This window comes from Malurus melanocephalus, unplaced genomic scaffold (genome assembly GCF_030028575.1).
Source record: "Malurus melanocephalus ecotype Western Australia unplaced genomic scaffold, MMel_1.1 scaffold_134, whole genome shotgun sequence".
Lineage (NCBI taxonomy): Eukaryota > Metazoa > Chordata > Aves > Passeriformes > Maluridae > Malurus > Malurus melanocephalus.
The window spans coordinates 595,223-614,827 of record NW_026623366.1 but is presented as its reverse complement, the minus strand read 5'-3'; the positions used below and the strand labels follow the sequence as shown (position 1 = coordinate 614,827).

At 34.9% G+C, this 19,605-nt stretch overlaps 1 protein-coding gene across 1 annotated transcript in view; it reads right to left on the bottom strand.

The window, feature by feature from the left end:
• Positions 1–19,605, bottom strand: part of ARHGAP42 (Rho GTPase activating protein 42) — a 133,373-nt gene that overhangs the window by 80,999 nt on the left and 32,769 nt on the right. The window contains exon 3 of the mRNA XM_057370809.1: positions 5,425–5,486. Coding sequence (XP_057226792.1) covers positions 5,425–5,486 — 62 coding nt within the window. The remainder of the gene's footprint in view (positions 1–5,424; positions 5,487–19,605) is intronic.

The following is a 19,605-nucleotide window of genomic DNA, read 5'->3' as shown; positions in this document are numbered from 1 at the left end:
TCTTTAAACAAATTTGGAACATACCAAGTCTACAATTATGGAAGCTGATGCAGTGTTCTCTGGAAGAGTCAGCTAATGTTCTGTACTAACAGCACCCATAATTTTATCTCCAAATTGTCTGGCCTGGTACATATTCTTTATCTGGGAAAAGTTCAGAAATACATCAGATATTATATGTTAAACTACATTAATGACAACATAACATGAACAGTTCACTTTTATTACTCTGTTTTCTTTTAAACTGAGCATGAATGCTAAGAAATATTCATTGAACATGTGTATTTTCATACTTAAGTGGTGCAGAGAAAGATAGCAAACAGGATTCCCTCCAGCCCAAGACAGGGCAAGGGGGAAAGCTGCATTGTGAGTTTTCCCCTCAATAAGAACCCACCAAAGGATCATGCTGCAGATCTACTCTCTAGGAAATCTCCATGACAGAAATATGTCTATCACTTCTTGATTTCATTTGAGTCATCATGGTCACAGATAATATATGCAGGGAAATGAAGATACAGGTCTAATATTTTTTTGATAGCAATTATATCAAAGAAATTACTATCTTCTTGATAGTAATTCTGGCCCAGAAGGTCATCGTTTTCCTTGTGTGCACTGAAGTGATGGGAAGGTARTAATAGAAAGTTAGTGCCAAAGGAATTATTTTTCCAGCTGGATCCCTTTTCCAATTATGTTCGCCGCAACAGTCACACAAATATTTGTACCAGCACAACAGGGAAGACTGGACATTTTCTCAAAAAGTTCAAGAAACACTTTACAAAGATGCAACTAATATGARTACAAAAACATTCTTCTAAATGTTGCTGAACTCCACCTGAGTAACCTCCCAGTTTTGATGGTGAAAGAAAATGGAACACAAGGCTGACTTGTATTTGGGACAAAGTATTTTGGCTCTGAAAACTGCTAATTAGATAAAATTATCTGTAGCACATTTCCTCCAGTCACTCCAGAGCTAAAACACAGGAGAAAGCCATACACTGCAACTGACTACTCTTGCTTCTGCAATAGTCTCCAAGTAATTTTCCAATGTTTGTTCTGGTTTGTTCTTACAAAGTAAGATTGACAAATGTATCAGCAAGGAAAAAAAAAAAGAATGAAAAATCTAATTTCAAGGGCTGAAGTGTTAACCTGTTGCTGAGGACTAGTAGGTCTGATTTGCCAAAAACTTTTAAGCATGCTGAAAGAGGTAATTTCCATTAATGAATCWCAGGCCTCCAAATAAAATGGACCTAATTTGTTTGAACTAAAGCTAATCAAAGAAACCTCCTTGCAATRGTCAGCTTCTAGGTATTAACCTTTCCTTGTTGCCTTTCTCTGTATCTTTTGTAGTCCACATAATACTTGCTAGCCAGAAGTGCATATAGCATGTATTCAAAATGGGGGCTCCCCAAAAAGGCTTATGAAGGCATATTATTAGTTTTCAGTAATTTTCTCAACGATTTCTAAAACTTAGCTCGACTGTCAGATGCAGCTATTCAAATCAGTATTTTCCTATCTTGCAGAATTTCACTTACTGAAGACGTGGATTTTTTCTGAAACAAACCTCAAATATGTTGTCTTCCCACTATACTTGGGAAGAAAAGGGRAAAAAAGAAATAGATAAATGTAGGTAAAAATAATTTTTTGTAGGAAAATAATAAAAATCAGTTCTTATTTACTTATCTTTGATCAATAGAAWCTTCATAAGAGGTATTTCCAAATTAGTAATCAGTTGCATAAATTCACAGTCTTTCCAAAGAAGTTAACAACATAGTCCATTCTACCTTAATGATTCAATAGAATGTACAGCCATCTTAAGTGTAAGGAAAAGACTCAAACCCACTAGAACCAGGTGCTTTTAATTAATTTTAAACAGCAAACATGTTGAGGGGAGAGGGAGTAGGAGGAACAACAAAAATAAAGAAACAAAAAACAGTCCTAACTTCAAAGAAGCCCTTTTATTTGTGGTGCTTTTTCTTCACTTATAGTAATATGCTTTCAGCATTCTTCCTGGCTTGAATCTACCAAGGAGATTCATTTAAATGCCAAATCTTGTATGAGAGGTGAAGAACACTGAAATCACTTACCAAGTATATCAAAACACCATCATACAGTATTTTTTGCAATTTGAGAGAGACGCCRCACAAAACAAAATGCCAGGTGTTTGTTCTCCAGTCTCTGGGTGTTAGTATATRCAATGTTATTTTTCCCCTTTATAAACTCAGAATAAGCTGCCCCTATGGATAGGAGGCTGCTTACTCTTCTGATGGAATTTGTAACCCACTTTGCATTATAGGGAAAAGGTTAATTCTGCTGAACAACATGCTRTGCCCTTTGGTATCTGATTTTATGTACCATTCCATGGATAGTTGGTTTTAACAGTTCATTTATTTTTCTTCAAGTGCAGATTTTGAAATTGAATATTTTGATGCTTTCCCTGGAAGCAGATAGCATCAGACCCCTTGTGTGAGGGCAAACACAGAACCACAAWGAGAACATCCAGTTAATACAAAAAAAGTCCATGAAAATGAGATTCTGTCTGAAGCATGAAGATTAGTAGATATAAAAAGGCAGACATTATAAAAAAAAAATATTCATCGAACATAGGACAAAACTATCCACTACAGAATTTTTCTACTGTCCCCAGGAGCATTGTTGGTAAGGAATCTCACTGATTCATGATGCCAGACAGAAAAAGCTCTGGGACCATTCATCACGTGCTAACAATGAAAAAACCCTGGATAAATAGCAAGGAATGTAAAAATAAGAGCCTATTTCAGTCTTGGATTCAGTAAATTCTCACAAATAATCAGGGAGCTACAGCAAGATAACATTAGCATTCAAGAGAACTCATTCAGTGCTTCAAACCCATAAGGGATCTCTAAGACCAGCAGGATGAACCAGTTCATTTATACTTATGTCAACACAGAATAATCCTATGAAAGGAAAAGGAAGTAGCATTTTATTTTACTTCCAGATCATTTCTGTTTGTTGTTAATTTTACTAACAATATCAAATGAATAGGAAGCATAAATAAAATATGAATCTGGAAAATAAAATATCACTTATTTAACAAAAAGAATGCAARTTCTGTGAAAGAGGAAGGAAATAATTTTAAGTAAGTTTCCTTGATAAAAACTCAAACATTCACATGGGATTAAATTATAACATCTCTATTGTTCCCTAATAAACACTAGGAAATAGAGGTCATTTTTCTACATCCCTGGTGGCTTGCTGCTGAAGTCATTGAAAATGCAGTAGGGATAAATCTTTTTATCCTATTTACAGTACATGTGAAGCCCAAGAGTAGTGCTGTTTGGTTGGGTTTTTTTTTAATGCACCATTTATCAATAGCATCACTAAACTAACACCACCACAAAATGACAGATACCAAACCTAAGGTTGTATATAATAAGAAAGGTATCTTATGAGTTACTATGAGTTACTTTTTCCTTTATTTGTTTTTTAAGAGGAAATGTGTACTGCRTGGCCTCTTCTTTTTCCGACTACTAGTTAATTGTCAAGAAATGAAAGACAAGGACAAAAGAAACTGACTTGCAATAACCACCGTATTTACCATATGAGAATAATCACCGTATTATTACTGCTGACAGTAATAATGGCCACAAAGCCTTACACAACAGAATATTGATGTGATATAGTTTCATTTAACTTCATACATCAGTGTTTTTCCCAGTAACACTGTTTATTATCTCCTGCGTCATTAGCTTCTTCTAAATTAAAACAAAAAAAAGTTCTTTCTGGTTCTTCGTGCAAGGACAGAAGACTTGCTAAACACTTCTCAACCTCTCAAATTATTTCCTTGACCATTGGAAACTTCATAGATAAAGTCAGTGGACAAGGACTCCAACACTGCGCTCACCAACACAAAAATAYAATTTGACTTATGAAGAATATACTAGGCATCAGATGAGAAATAAACAGGTTATATGAATATACATATATATATTCATATCTAATCATACATACCTTCTACATTGAAATCTGATTAATGCACTTATATGTATGCTCATAATTTAATAAAAAAAAGTTCAAGGCAGGGAAACAAGGCCATTAGCTGGTATGCAAAATTAGTATCTGTCATTCCATATTTTCATACATCCTGCATTCACTGATACAATAGTGTCTTTTACTGTCACAAGCTACAAGAAATAGAAGAAAGTTGAAAGTGGTACGATGAAATGTATCCATAAATAKCCACAACATTGCCTAGCTGTTTTTCTCCAAACCTTCTACAGAATACCTCACCTWCTATTCATTGCTTTTTATTCTTCTAATAGTTAGCTCATAACAATCTTTAACTTAAACTGGAAAGCTATTAATTTTAAAACATTAACTAAGAAATTAATAAGTGTTCTGCCAACCAACTTTTAAGGTGGTAAGTATAGAACAGTTACCTCATTCTTCCAGCCACCCACGAAAAATATTTGGCATGAAGCAAAAAAAAAATTGTTTTATGTATTTAGGTGTTATTCATTATGTAACTTTACTAAATAAATGTTATGACTTTGCCACTTTAAAATATTTATCTAAACAGGAATAGTGGGAGACCAATTCTGTGTTTTTTTACTTCTAGGGTAAGACAACTTTACAAACTTTTTTTCTGAATTGTTAAATTTGTTCCCATCTGAGTAATAATAGCTTTACCTCAATACCTCAAGCACCCATAAGAGGAAGCAAAACCAGAACAGACAGTCATTGCATGGATTTAAGTTAGTTAAAGTTCACAATATTTAAAAATCCACCTACTGACGTTAATTCTTAGCTCACTTCTTTATTCATGGTTGGCTTCCAARGACAAAAATAGCTTCACTGCTTACCCGGATTTTTTCTTTTTTTTAATGGTTGTGCAAAAATACACTTAAAACTTCTTTCATGAAGCTATATTTGAATACAAATAGAAATGAAAGCACATTGCAGATTCAAAAGGCATAAGGACACCGTACCAATGGATGACTCTGACAAGAGTTTCTCTGGGGTGATGAATTGGCTTTCTCTTATCACTTGCTTATCATATTCTTGGATTACTAGTATGCAATCACTGGAGAACACTCAAGAGTACTTCATTAAATATAAATACTGATCTACATCTCCAGTTTCAGCTCTTTCTGGGAAGGGAAAGGTATAACAGCATTCAAAGGTTATTTTGGGCCAGGGAGGTAGGAAATTGAGAGAAAACAATTTTTAAATCAATGGAAAGGCCTTGGTTGAAMAGCCTATTAAAAACTGCTGTAGTCTGGGCTAGTACATTTCTACCTTTGAGTAAGAATTCCAAATAATTCTTATGAAATACTTAACCTCTACTACACAGATAATTTTTTTTAAAAATCACTTCAAGTGGAATAAAAGAAAATACTACTATTTTCTACATAGAGGGGCCCAATGCAAGATTACTGCCAGCAAACTCACCAGTCGTCTTCTCTCCTCCTCAACAGCAATCARGAGACGAGCAAACTCCTTCAATGACTGGGCTGAAAACAAGAAAAAGAACATTCTGCTTAAAATGAGATTTTAAGACCAGGTGAGTATTTTATCTGGATTAAAGCTACAGTGWTCATATACTGCTCTTACATAGTGCTTCATTGTAATCAGTAGCTATTAAATGAGACACAGACTGAAGCAACAGGTCAAGAGCAAAGAAAAAGAACCCAAGCCTTAAAAGTCATGTGTATTTTAAAAATATTTTTTTTAAAGTGCAATATGACAAACTGAATTTCCCAAAACATGGAAGGATCAGTCTCAAAACAGAAGAATTCTACYATCAGCCATAAAATTTACTTTAGCATATTAAGAGAAGAAAGAAAATGCAAAGAAAARAATTGAGTGTCTCCCACTATGGTGCAGCAACAAGTATTTGTAAGAATGATGAAAAATATTTCGGTAAATATTTGAAAGTCAACATTTTAGAAGCAATGCCAAGTGTTTAGATTTAACAGCTCTTTGGCTTTATGTTTTACAAGGATAAGGTCTCAGGTGACCCAAACAGATGATTGATTTATAAGCTTTGAATTCTGGTACAACTGTGACAGAGTCTTTGCTCAAAACTGTTTTAAAATAGAAGTCAAAGGTCTGAAGCAGACTCAATGGAAACAGAATACAAGAATTAACCTCTAGAAGAGGGCAAGAAAGAGGAAAACATTCTGAAAACTTTTAAGAATTCATTCTCAYGTAAGCATGTGGTGCAAACCTGTCTAGGAAAAAATATTCCTTTCTATTTGTATTACTTTCTCAAGGGTAGAGGGTTATTCAGATTCAGCATCACAGTCCCACAGGCATCAATGACAGAGAACAATCATGTGAAGAGAGCTAAGTATCTCTTTTTACTTTCTCCTGATGCCACTAGYAATAATTGCTACCAATGACAGGATGCTACATTTTATGCTTTAAAGCGCTTATCTTAGAGAACAGATTGATCAATACTACTGTGTCTCAAAATAAACTTGAGGCAAATTCAATCATTTTGAAAGATGTAAAAAACAAAAACAGAAACAAAACTCATAGATTTTCTCAAAAGAACAGGCTTGAAAAMGTTTTCACAGTTAACCAACATACAAAGCTGAGGGTATGCTAATGGAACTCCTCCTCTTTTATTTTTCCATCTTCTTAAATGTTTTTACAAGATGTGTCAGTCTCCAATAATTTGGCTTTATTCCCTCTCGACTTCCATAACAGATTTAAGGAAATAAACACATTCTCTAGAAAGTACTGCAACAAATCCTTTTAAGAGGGAACTAATATCTGGCTTACCTTTACTGCCTTGCCTGCAGTCATGAACTGCTACTTTGTTTTTGGACCATTCCTGAATAATTTCTATCCTCTATATCATCTGGACCTTGCAGAGGTCACCCTTGCATCCTCCTTTCTCTCTGTTAACTTTTACATTTGAAGAACACTTTGCTGTTTGTTCCAATTTCTTCTGCAAGAACTTACATAGTCTATTTTTTGCAACCAGGTTTTATTTGCACATCTTGACCGCTAAGTCATTGTTTGCTGACCAATTCTTTTTTTCCCCATTACAAGTCCTTGATTTAGTCCATATAGACTTTGGTAAGTTAAACATCCATCTAACTGGGACTTGAGTCTTTTCCTTTAATGTTTTTCCCTGTGAACACAAGCCCCAGAAAATTTTTCCAGTTATGTCAATATCAAGAATTTTATTTTGATAGCCACTGAATTAACTCAATTTCTTAGGAAGCTCCTCGTATCTCATGGAAAAAAAAAATCCACAACAAAAACAAAATAAAAAAACCCAAACAAAAACCAAAACAAAACAAAAAAACAAACAAACAAAAACAAAACAAAGAAAAAAAAAAAGCCAGGCAAAGAAATAAGATAATGAACTGACTGGTTATACCTGACTAGGAATCTGCAAAGCATTACACTCAAGAATATCTAAGTACCCAACAATAAATGCTAAAAACTAAATAAAATATTACCCAGACAGACATTGCTAAACTATGAGGWAGTGAGGAAGTGTGTGTGGGGGTGAAGGTGGGGTGTAAAAAAGAAAAAAAAAAACCCCAAACAAAATCAGTACAAGAARCTTTTGATTCATCCTCCTAACTTGAAGCCAGAACCAGGGAGTTTTTTAGTTTCAATGTTGAAATGTTTGCTCAGGATTAAAATAAATTCAGGTCAGCCACAGGAAAAAAAAAAAAAGTTCTGTATATGTGCAAATCAATATTTTCTTCAATATTTAACAGTAATATAAAGGTACTAGCCTGTCATCTGTCATCAGACCCATCAGTGTGAAATGCAGCCCCCGTCCGTCAGGATTCTCAGGCATTACACATCAGCTTCACAATCTTTTCTAAATAATGCTACAACATTTTTTAAAATCATAATAGACACAGAAAAATTCAAGGGGACTTTGAAAACACAAAAGGGGTGGATGGAAGAAGAGTCAAGTATTCTGCAAAAGGAAGTGTCATGGGAACGTGCTGGTAAAAAATAAATTCTTAAAACACACTAATAATATGAAGTGCAATATGCAGCCTAATACTAAATATAAAGTTATTTTAAATTATTTTCATAAATARTTATTGTTATTGGTGGGCCATTTAAAGAAAAACAAAGTGCTGACTCAGCATTTCATGCTAAGTCATTGGGCAATATTGACTTACAAATTCCCAGCAGTTTTAGAGTCTGCTTTTKATTTAAGGGCTACTCAAAAGGACTTGTAAGATACATTTGATATCATGATGGAAACAATGCCTGTTTTGCTTCTTTGCCCAAGAAGCAAAAACAATTACATGTGTACCCAGATGTACATTTGTGGTCTCATTCATCACAATCACAACAGGTTGCCAGCTGCTCTCTCTGGAATGCTCCCAACTCAACAACAATGCACTGCAAAATTTCCCTTGGTCAGGACAAAGGGCTTCTACTATTTTATTTATAAAAACCAAAAAGCCACTCTCTTTATTTTTAATTCAAAGGTATTTTAATTAATTTGCTTGATAAAGAAACATACTAACAATACCAACAGTTTAAACATTAATGGTATCCCTATCATTTCAAACACATGGCATAGCTCTACAAACAACTACATTCACATAATCAAAAGGGAACTGAAGCTTGATGTAGAAGTAAGTGAATGTGGGAGAAGTAAAAAAAGGATAAAAATTCATTTATGTGAATTCATAGAATGCATTATCAAAAATATGACTCATTTACATGCTAGAAATCTGGTCTACTGCATTGAAATCAATCCAGTTGTCCACAGGGTAAAACAAAAAGTACATAATAAATCTTACTAAGTTTTTGCTATATACTTGTGTAGAGAATGAATAACCTTAAAATAGCATGTCTGTGGAAATTACTGAAGCTGCACTATGAACATCAGCCTAATAGTAAGGAGTACAATGTTACACTGTACTACTAAATGTCACACTCAATAGATATGACATCATCTACATTTCATGAGAAAAAGCTAACAAAGTGTATGACACATTTAACAGTTTTATATGACCAATACTGAAACACTCAACCCAAGACAGAAATGAAATGCCTTGGAATACAATACAATTGAATGTTCTTTTCTGTGGACTGTTGCTTTAAAATCCACTTATACATGCAGCCTTAAACCATGCATAGACTATTTTTAAATGCACTGAAGTACATGAAACAACATTTTGTAGCATTGTAAGCAAATACCACCACCATCTTCAGATATGTGAATGCCAGGATGGAAAAAATAATACACACATATATGTTGTGTGTTCTTATGACACTTTGCTGTATGAAAGGTAAAAATGTGCAAGACTGTTAGAGATTTCCTTACATCTTCCTGGTCTAACTGAGAAACTGCCAGGACTGTGTTGTACATTGCTCCCATTATTCCTTGGCAGGAAGGCCAGTCAAGTACGTCCTCCAGAACTGGTCATATCTAGCACAGACWTGCTATAGCAGGCTCCATATCCATGCTTGAGCATGAACTTAGCTGAAATCTAGAAGGAAGTTTTTTTTTCCCTGTAAGTAATACATCACTGAAATAGAATTCAAGATAGACCAATGRCCCATAAGGAAATTTTATAAGGATTAACACTTATTTACTAGACTTCCGTGAGAAAGCAGAATAAATGTAAGATCCATGAAGGCTGGGAGGAGAGACTCTCTTTTCCAATTCTAAAATTAAATATATYATTAAATAGTTGTTAATTCACAGTTTTCTTTCCAGAGCTTTTAATGATTAGCATTATTTTCAGCCACAAATGCTAGACAAACAGTTTTTCAACAAATCACAACAGCAAATAAAATTTCCATCCTTCTTTCTGTGGCTTCATGACATACTGAAAARGTATGTGAGGTGGTGGTGATGGGGAGGTACAGTAGGGGAAGAGTAGCGACAGAAGGCTTCCTATTAGAAAAAGCAAACATTTCAGATTAACACTGACCACAACAGGTAGGAAGAGACAAACATCTGCTTTCTCAGCAATTTCTACCTAACAAGAGCTGTGAATGTCATTAAAGCACAGAGGACCTGTAATGTCTATCAGAAGGTAATCAAATTGCACATCTCAAAATACCACCACTATGGCAAGTTTTCMCATTACCAAATGGAAATGCAGAGAGGATTGTCTCAAAAAAAGACTCCCAAAGCTTGCCATTCTCTTCGTCTTTCAATATGCTTTCAAATTWAAATAGAGCCTTATCTTACAGAACAGAGTTTTCCTTTACCAGTCACTACTGGGACTAATTTGTTGATGATCCTTTTTTTCCCTTAATTTTTCCTACTCTATTAAGCCTATAAAGCATTAAAAGTGTACAATCACGTAGAACTTTAAAGGGAATTACAGTTGAGTCCAGTGGGAACAAGCTGAAGGACCAACACCTTACTCTGCAAACAGAAACAAAGAATAATTTATGCAAATGGTGCAAACTGKGCGGTTGTCAAATGTGCTTGAACTTTAAGCTGAGTATTGGTGTCAAAGCATTTTATAACTAATGGTGGCTGCGCTTGAGCACCTCTGTAACATAATTTGAAAAAAAAACCCGTAGTGTAAGATAACTGTAATATATTCCTGCAGGAAACAGCTGTTGGTTTTACTTTTAAAACACATTTTCACAAAAGCAATATTTGGATAACAAGACATATGTCTCATAAATCTTTCCAATTATTGCTCAGGTTTTCAYTTTTCTTTAGCTGCTTTTGTATCTTCAGCTACTTCTACGCTACCTCATTTTCCCTCACTTTCCAAGTGGCCAAAATTTKGGAGAAACTTCAGCTTGGAAGGCTGAGCTCAGTACTACAAGTAGTACTTACTRGGAAAGCAGACGAGAAGACAGAATAGGAGAGAAGTACAGAACTTGAAACCCATGTTTATCTTAGTTAATTCGTCCACTTCTGCGTATCATTCCCAAGATATTAGAGGAAATACAGCAGCTGCTTTCTTTTTTTTAAGGTTTAAGTTAATATTGGTTAGGTATTTATGTAAATTCTAGTTTGCAAGCTTGCAGCATGCCAGATGTGCTATAACTTTAAACTAAGTATTGGTGTCAAGCGACAAATCATATTAGAAGATTCCATTGTGARAGAAGAAGTTAGAATATCAAGATAATGGTTCATTTCTTCATGGGGTTTCAAAATMATTTTAAATTTGGAAAATTATTATTGGAACTGCTGCCTTATCCTCTCCATTTAGTTTCTCTTACTTCCCTAATCTGGGTATCAGATTTTATGGATCTATAATAAGGACCTTATGCATTTCTATTGTCTGTGTTTACATCTACCACAGCCTCCACAAGAACAGTAAGAAAAGCTATTCATACCTTCCCATAATACAACAAAATGCCTTCTGGTAGCAAAAGACACGGGATGAAACAAAAATTCTAGTGTAGAGTTAAAGATTACATCAACATACCCCAGCATGGAAATACAYTCTTAAAGTGCAATGATTTCCTTCCAGAAGACAGTGGTTTAAATTTACAGTCCAAATAACTACAAAACTCCTTGAAGACTTCCATCATGGGAAGGCACACCAAGGTACAGACAACTCTGTCTGGTCTGTCRTGTTCTTGTGATAAAACCAAGACATTCTTAGAGCAGAAAATGCAAAGCTATTTCAGACTCAATAAAAGAACATTCTTACTATTTGCTCCATAATTAATCTGGTAAGTGAACTCTGCAAGGGCTTAATCCAATAGTTTTTTTATCAAATAGTAACATGATTTCTCAGATTTTAAAGCATCCTCCCAGGGAGCAAAAGTTTCAGTGGTAATTTTGTTGCCTGTRGCAATTTCCTCCGTGAACTATGCGGAAAGGTATTTTGACAATTTTTTTCAATTATTGAAAGGAAGTGTGCTACCCCATAAGTAAATACAAATTTGGAAAAAAATTCATTATACAACAGGAAGAAAAGGTATGATAAAAGCAAAGAGAYAGAGATGAAAAAGGCCTGTTTTAAAGGTTTGGCAAAGAAATTACACAAATGAGTAAGCAAGAAAAATGACAAAATTAAGATTTTTATGCCCAAATTTATGCTTCAAGGTCTATTATTCTCCAAATATGACCACATCTTCCGCTATATATTGGTAAGCAGATGATTTTATCAGGGCACASCTATTGAAATAAATGTACAAGTAAAGAAACCCCAAGGGATCCCTCTATTTCATTTAAGGCATTGTAAATTCAAGCATTAATTCTTTGCTATTTTTTCCTCCACATCAYGATTAGGAACATTTTGGCTCTTTGAAGTATTAACACAGAGAGATAGTAAAGAGTGCTCCAAATTCCCAATGAAAACAAATCAACAATGAAACTATCACAAACTCAGTAACAGTCTCCCTGCTTGACCTCCCATGGTTTATGGCATTTGATCCCTCCCTGTTTCCAGGCAGTGTTCCCCAAAAAGCTCTTCAATGGCTGGCCATATATCAGCACAAGCATTTGGGTTTTGTCCACTTACAAGGGTGAGACAAWCCAGCAGAAGAGGCCAGTGATTCCTCAGTAAGAATGGAACCTCCTGCCTGAGCATCATGTACGTGTGCCTCGCGCTGCAGGCCGGTATGAGAACCATAAAAGGCAGCAAATCAAGATCAGAGCTTAATCAAAGCCCAAAGCTCTGCAAGACGTGTTTTCCAGGACAGTGTAACATGTACATACCATATGAGGCAATTTTAACTCAAAAGTATTTTCACTTYGCAAAACTTAATGAGCTAATATAGCAAGGTACTTTCCAAAGTTTTTTCTAAACATATGTAAAGCATAAAATGCAGGCCACTAGAAGTAAAAATCCTTTCCCCACTACACAAATAAACCTTTGTCAGGATAACTATCTAAATCCAGTTACAAACAGTATCACATTTGAGAATTCTTTGCTATTAAAAGCAGCTATCATGTCACAAATATTTAAACATACAAATACAAGCATTGTACAAAAGTTAAAACAATTACTTGAGCCAATAMATTTATACTTTTCACCCCACTACCTTTCAACAGAAGTCTATAGAGAAAGCTATATGTTTAAATACAAAGTAAAATTTGCAAGAAAGTCAGGATATCTAAAATTTCCAGATTTAATGTCAGCACTTGTCAAACACAATACTTGGAGAGATAACCTGAAGACATGCTGTGTTACACATTCTAAATAAACCAATTACTTGACTTAATATCAGTAAATTGACATATCCTACTCATTCAGAACCTCACAAAGCAAATACAAGAAAATTCTGAATRGATCAAGAAAGGGAAAAAGATTTCAGAAAGTCCTGAAATATTTTTGAAGTTCATAATGGCTGTCTAACCCACAGCATGTTTGTAAAAACAAAACAAAAACCAACCCCACACCAAAAAATAATTCCACTACCACCACGACACTTTTAACACTTTCTTAAAAATACAGCTGCAACATATCTGCTCTGTGGTAGTCTTTATACTACTCTGCTTATAGTACTCTGTTTATAAAAGCATTATAGATTTTGAAAACATATAATTCAATTTGGAAACATTACCTRTCTTGTGTAGCATTAATTCTTCAACACAGCACAGATGTGGTAGGAAAAGCCCATTCTAGATTCTATTAGTCTACAGCAMCTCTCCTGAAATATGGCATCTTGGAGTGCCAKAAAAAAAAAWTTAAAATCATCTAAATAATTTCTTCCATTTTCTTAGGAACATGAAAAGGATCTCTCAAGCAGTCACATGCTCTCACAGARCACTATATCAAAACATGTCCACCAATTAGTAACTCTTCTTGTCTCTGCCCTTTCTTCTGCACTTCTGTGAAGGGGTGGAGGCTTTTGGGACTAATCACAACAAACATGCCATTTCTGCCATGTGCTCAYAGAATAAAGAAGTAAGGGTTTATAYAAGTGAACATTAAGAAATACTGCATCTCCATGCTATGCTACAAAATGGGGTTTTACATTTTCGTATCTGTCAGAGAAATCAGCCTCTGTTTTCACTTGATGRAGCTCCATGCACAGCAATGGGGCTGAGCTCCACGGCTGCAGAACTTAGCAGGGTGTGGGGAACAATATTCAATAAATCAAATTCTGTCTAACAGGTAAGAAGTGATCTTAAAGTGCTACTGGAGACTTACTTTGAAACAATAGCATCTTGAATTAGCCCCTACTGAAAACTAACAGCATGACTTGCCATATCAGAGAAGTTAATTTAATTCAATTAATCTTAACTAAACTGACCATTAACTTTGACTTGAGCAGATCTGGCTTYGCCAGAGTTGATTGATTTCTATCACATCAGAAGAAGATCAGCTCTAAGAACCATGGAATATTCAGAAATAGTTAAGTTCAAAGATGGATTTAATCAGATTACAATCCTCTCTTGCTCTACCCGCCCCCATCCCACTGGAAAGAATTGTGATATAAATTGACTGTGAATATAAATCWTTCTTTCTAAGATAAGAATTGCTCCTTCAAAGCTCAAGTTTTTTTGAACAGCTGAATAACGAGACAATGTAGGAAAAAATCATTRGGCAATGTACAACATGTTAAGCTGCAAAAGTAATATTCAATCATAGCATTCCATAAACAAAGGAATTAGAATAATGATTACATTTCAGGCTTGCCAACTCCCAATTCTTCAGAGGCACATCCATACTTTAACTRAATGAAAAAGCCTAGTATTTCAATCTTTCCAGCTGTACAAACCTTATTTGTGTGTGGCTCTTTATGGGTGCTGAAATAGGGGAACTAAAAGCAAAAGCAATATATTCAGAATACATCTGAGAACCATTAATACTGTCTGATTTGTAAAATTTTGTGCATTTATTGCTTTAATGGTGAAAGGGTTCAGAAAAAATATCACCAAATACTTCAACAGATGTTAGGTTTGCCATAATTGCTTAATTGAATTTAGGTCTACAAATAGATCAAAAAGTCCCTGTGCTTAAAACTGATTTCCACTAAGTATTTTGATTTCAGAAAGTACAAATCYTTCACCTAAGTCACGCAAACCTGAAGATGAACATCGCAAACCTGAGTTGATCAAAACACTGTTTTTGAAAATGAGTTCCTATTTTTCAAGAGGTATGCTAGCCTGACAGCTCTAAAATGTTATGCCATTCTATTAGAAGTGTATTACATGCACCAACAGTACATACTCATGATTTTCAAAATAACTCTATAAAGCAACTTTCTACTCCTCAGACTGTCTCCCCACAGGCATTCATACTTCCACTGGGATGGCCAACTCTATAAATAATGAAGTTAAATGACAATTGAGGGGAAAAAAGGCATGTTGAAGGCATGGAATTAAGACAATAATGTATTCAAGAATCCTGAATATCAAAATTTTAGTGAGACACAAAAGCTACTTCATCCTATGAGTGGCCATGGATTTGCCCATTCATCCACTCAGCTGTTCAGATCAAATGCTGACTCAACTCCTTAGCAGAATGCACCAAGACAAAAAAGCTTTTGTTGTCCTCTGCTTGCCTCAATCTCTTTCTGCACACAGTAGGAGCTCCAAGSCAAGTGGCATCTGAGACAACACAGTCTGCAATCCAATAAAGTAAAATGGACTAACATGAATTTTAGMTCCTGTTAGTACACCAGGATGCAAACTGCAGTGACTCAGTTACTCCTGACACAGAAGGGTTAGGGAGAAAGGAACAGCAGTAACTGCATCAGCCACCCCAATGCAATTTTTTCATTTGAATTCTCATCTTAAGGTCAACAGAGAACAGAGCATGCAAATTCTAACAACCTTCTGTTAGGTATCCCAGAGAAAAACAACAAGGACTGTGTTGTTGATCTTATTTTACTTTTTCCTCCCAAACTGATAAAGATCTACTGCACCATTATTTTATTTCCTGCTTTGTCAGCCTCATTTGACCTTCCAAAGCAAGGACAAGAGCTCTGGGCTCAACCAACAGAATGCCAGCCTTCACTTTCTGGCACAGATACTGTTTTGAAACCTTCATGGGATCCTGGCAAAAGCATAAAATCACTCATTTCTTGAAGTCAAGAAACAATAGCATTCCGGAAACTGGTGGCATTTGTTTAAATTGTCAAATATGCAACAGGGATAAAAAAATAATGGTAGGAAAAAAATCAACAGATTTGAAACAAATACTTTAGGCATTTCACAYTCTGATTTTGCTTGAGTTCCTCCCCTAAATTGTTAGTATTTAACTTCTGTAGATAAAAATAATCCAACAGGAGTACCAAAGAACCCTGTCCTGTGATCTTACAAGTAGCTTATGCAAAGTTGCTTTGAAAGTAATATAAAACATTAAATCTTAAAATTCATTCTTTTGSCTGGAGGAAAAAGAGCTAGAAAATCTAAGCAGGTAATTACTGTGAAAAACAGCATACAATCTTTCTATGCAAATTCACACTCCACTGTAAATAGCTTTCTAGTCTAATTCAATACTCAACCCTTCCCCACCTATCTAAAATAAAACCACCTTTTGTAAATACACTTGTCTCTAATGTGTTCCAAAAGGTCAGCAAMCTCAAGCATTAGAAAGATTATTGAGATGATGTCTACACTAAAAAAATCCACTCCCAGAACTCTGCCCTTAAGGTGGAGGAAAGATCCTGTCCTTTCTTTGCTTTGGATAAGGCAGTAGTAGACCTGAGATGCTGGAAGTAATTTTAGACTTACATGGAATTCGGTAATTCCATTCAGAAACCTGGTTACAAATSGGAAATCAGTGCAAAGTAGGTTGGATATTAATGCCAAAAAGAACTTTCTTGAACATGAAAGCTAACCTCAAGTGATTCAGGAGATTAAGGAGGAATCACTGTAAAATATCCAAGTGATTCAGACTGTAGGTGGCTTGACTGCATTTAACAAATTATTCAGGAAGAGCCAAGCAAATTCAAGAAGCCATTACACACCACAAGCAACAGTGGCTTGAAATCATGAGTAGCTTAACATCTATCATGTCAGGTTCCTGATGAATCTCCAAAAGACAGTGTCATAACTTGGAGACTACCAGGTCCATAGACTGATTTGCAATATTTGCCTTTGTAGGCATGCATAAAGCTCCTATACAWTTTTTATTTTGTTTTATATGTATTTATCTGTGCGTTGTATGCACAGTATATACCATTAAAAATGGAATTTGGTATCTCCTTAAGTCAATTAAACTTCTACATTGTTGCAAGAGATGGGGGAAAAAGAAACTTTTTGATTTGATCCTCTTTTTTGTGTAGTTTTATATACAAATTTCCCAGTACAGATCTATTTGCTGCTTTGAATTAAAGGATATTTGTCCTCTGACACGATCTCCAAAAGGATAATAGCATTTTTTTTTTTCTGCTAATGCTAAGAAAAGCACTATGCATGTGGATACCCAATATGAGAAAAAAAGAAGGCTGAGCTTCTGGCATCACTGCTGAACTAAAACACAAAAGCAGAACACAACAGTGAACTCCAGCAAACAGCCACTATTAGCATTCTGCATTTGTTTGTTTAGGTTTGAGTTCTTTCTCTCCAGTACAATTGAGTTGATTTTTCGAAGTTCAACTTGAACCTAACTGCTGTAAACAACATAATTGCCAGCTATGAGCTAACAGTTCTRTAGATGGTTAGTTGCTCCCAATTTAATAATCCCATGAATGACTTGAGTTGTGAGTCAGCAAAGATCATGAGCCCCAATTGCTAGCAGCAAGAGAAAAATTCAGTTCCCACAAGGAAAGATACCACATTTTAGAACTTCTGACCTTTTCTTTGTGGCTCAATTAAAAGTGATTTCATAAATCATCATAATCCTTTTACATTTTTAAATCAAGCACCTGATGCTACCTGAAGCACTTGTCGTAATATAATTCTCTTCAAGGAAAATAACCCCAAACTTCAAAATCAGAGCAGTCACAGAGTGAAACACATGCTTTTCAGTGCACTTTCTTAAACAGCACATGCTAATAAAAAACAGACACTAAAATAAAATGCCAGAATATCAGAATGCATTTATTTGTCTTGTTTTCTTTAAATTCTGAAAAGCATGGTCTTATACTGCAGATATTCAATCTCACTGATAAATATATAATTAGCCATACTACAAAATAGACACAAACTTGTTAAAGGCACAAGACAGAATACCATTGAGTTAATAATGTTTATTATTTTCATCTCTAGTAGCCATAAACCAGATAACAGAAACAGAATAAAAGAGGATCAAAACAAGGAAATTCCTAGGGAGAGATCCAGGTAACATAAGTTGGATAATACTAGCAGGAGCCAGGCAAACCTTCTTRGAAAATTTATGCCTGCAGTGTATACTGAAGAAAAAGATAGATGATCATTAGAAACATCGTTTTTGCAGCTGTCCCATTCCTGTAATGTTCTTTGTTACCTGTAGGGTTTGAAACATGCAAAAATCATGTATCCATTTTATACAAAACTTACGCTGGGCATGATAAATGACTGATCTCCTTTATATTCACTGTCRATCTTAAGTATTTAATTTAATTTTTGTGCAAAATATTTACGAAGGGGGCTGAGAGCAGGGTGATGTGTCTAAAAAGCAAATGGCAAAGTGTTATCAAGTGTTGGTATTTCTGAGGAATGCACAGTTTTTAGATTAGGAAAGCAACATCCTCTTAGAGTAAGGCAAAGTTACATCAAACCGTCACTACTATGGCTTTTCAATATTATTAATTCACTGTCCTTTGCCTTGTTATTTTTGCATTGAAAATGCTGTTTTCTGCAAAACTTTTCAGTTGCACAAAAAACAATTATGGCTTGGCTGAATCACAAGCAACTGGAGCTAATAACCATGTTCTGCCATCAGATAGTACAGCCCATGCATCGCTGCAGATCACATGCTTTGACGAGAATTCCAAACAAGAGGAAGAGACAAAACCAGTAATTGTTGCTAGCTTGTTTTACTTTTTAATTAGAAAATCTAGTAAGGCTGGGGACCACTGTTTCCCACATCAAATTTGCTGGCAAAAAGCTTCAAAACTGATCAGGTTTTTATAGCATGAATCCTTTGATGTTCACAGTTTAAAAAATCAAACAAAACCAAAAAAGAAACAGAAGATGATTTGAGGAACAAGGCAGTCTGCTTATCCAAGAAAGTCAGAGAAATTACTTACAACTCATGCATAAAAGGACTCTAAACTAGGCATGGTATATCTGAAAGTGCTTATGAAGATATATCTGGTTAACTTGCAGCAACATGAAAAAACTACCTAAAATGCATTCTACAGCCACAGACAAGATTTTTTATTTGTCAAACAAGAAAACCCCYGCTATGGAAGAATTAAACACTTGCAAATAAAAGATAAGAAATCATCAAAATTAGWAATCAAAGATATGAATTTAAAAAAATCACTGCATTAGATAARAGATGTGTTAAAATAAGTATGAAGAACACCACCATAATTCTGTTTATGTAGAATGTGTCATGAAGCTTAACTAAAACTACTTCTAATGTATTTTATGTAATGGGCTTAATGCAATAGGTAAGTTTTATTATGAGAGAAACTAAAAATGCACGGGTTRCAGGAAATGCAAATAAAACTGCTCTTATTAGATCCCAGGCTGGAAAAAAAAAMCCAAAAAAAGGAAGKTGTGGCTAATTACTAAAGAGAGACACTCAAAGCATTGCCTCAAAAAATGTTAATGGAGCTACCAATTCAATTCCAAATATTTTTTACTGATATGGAAAA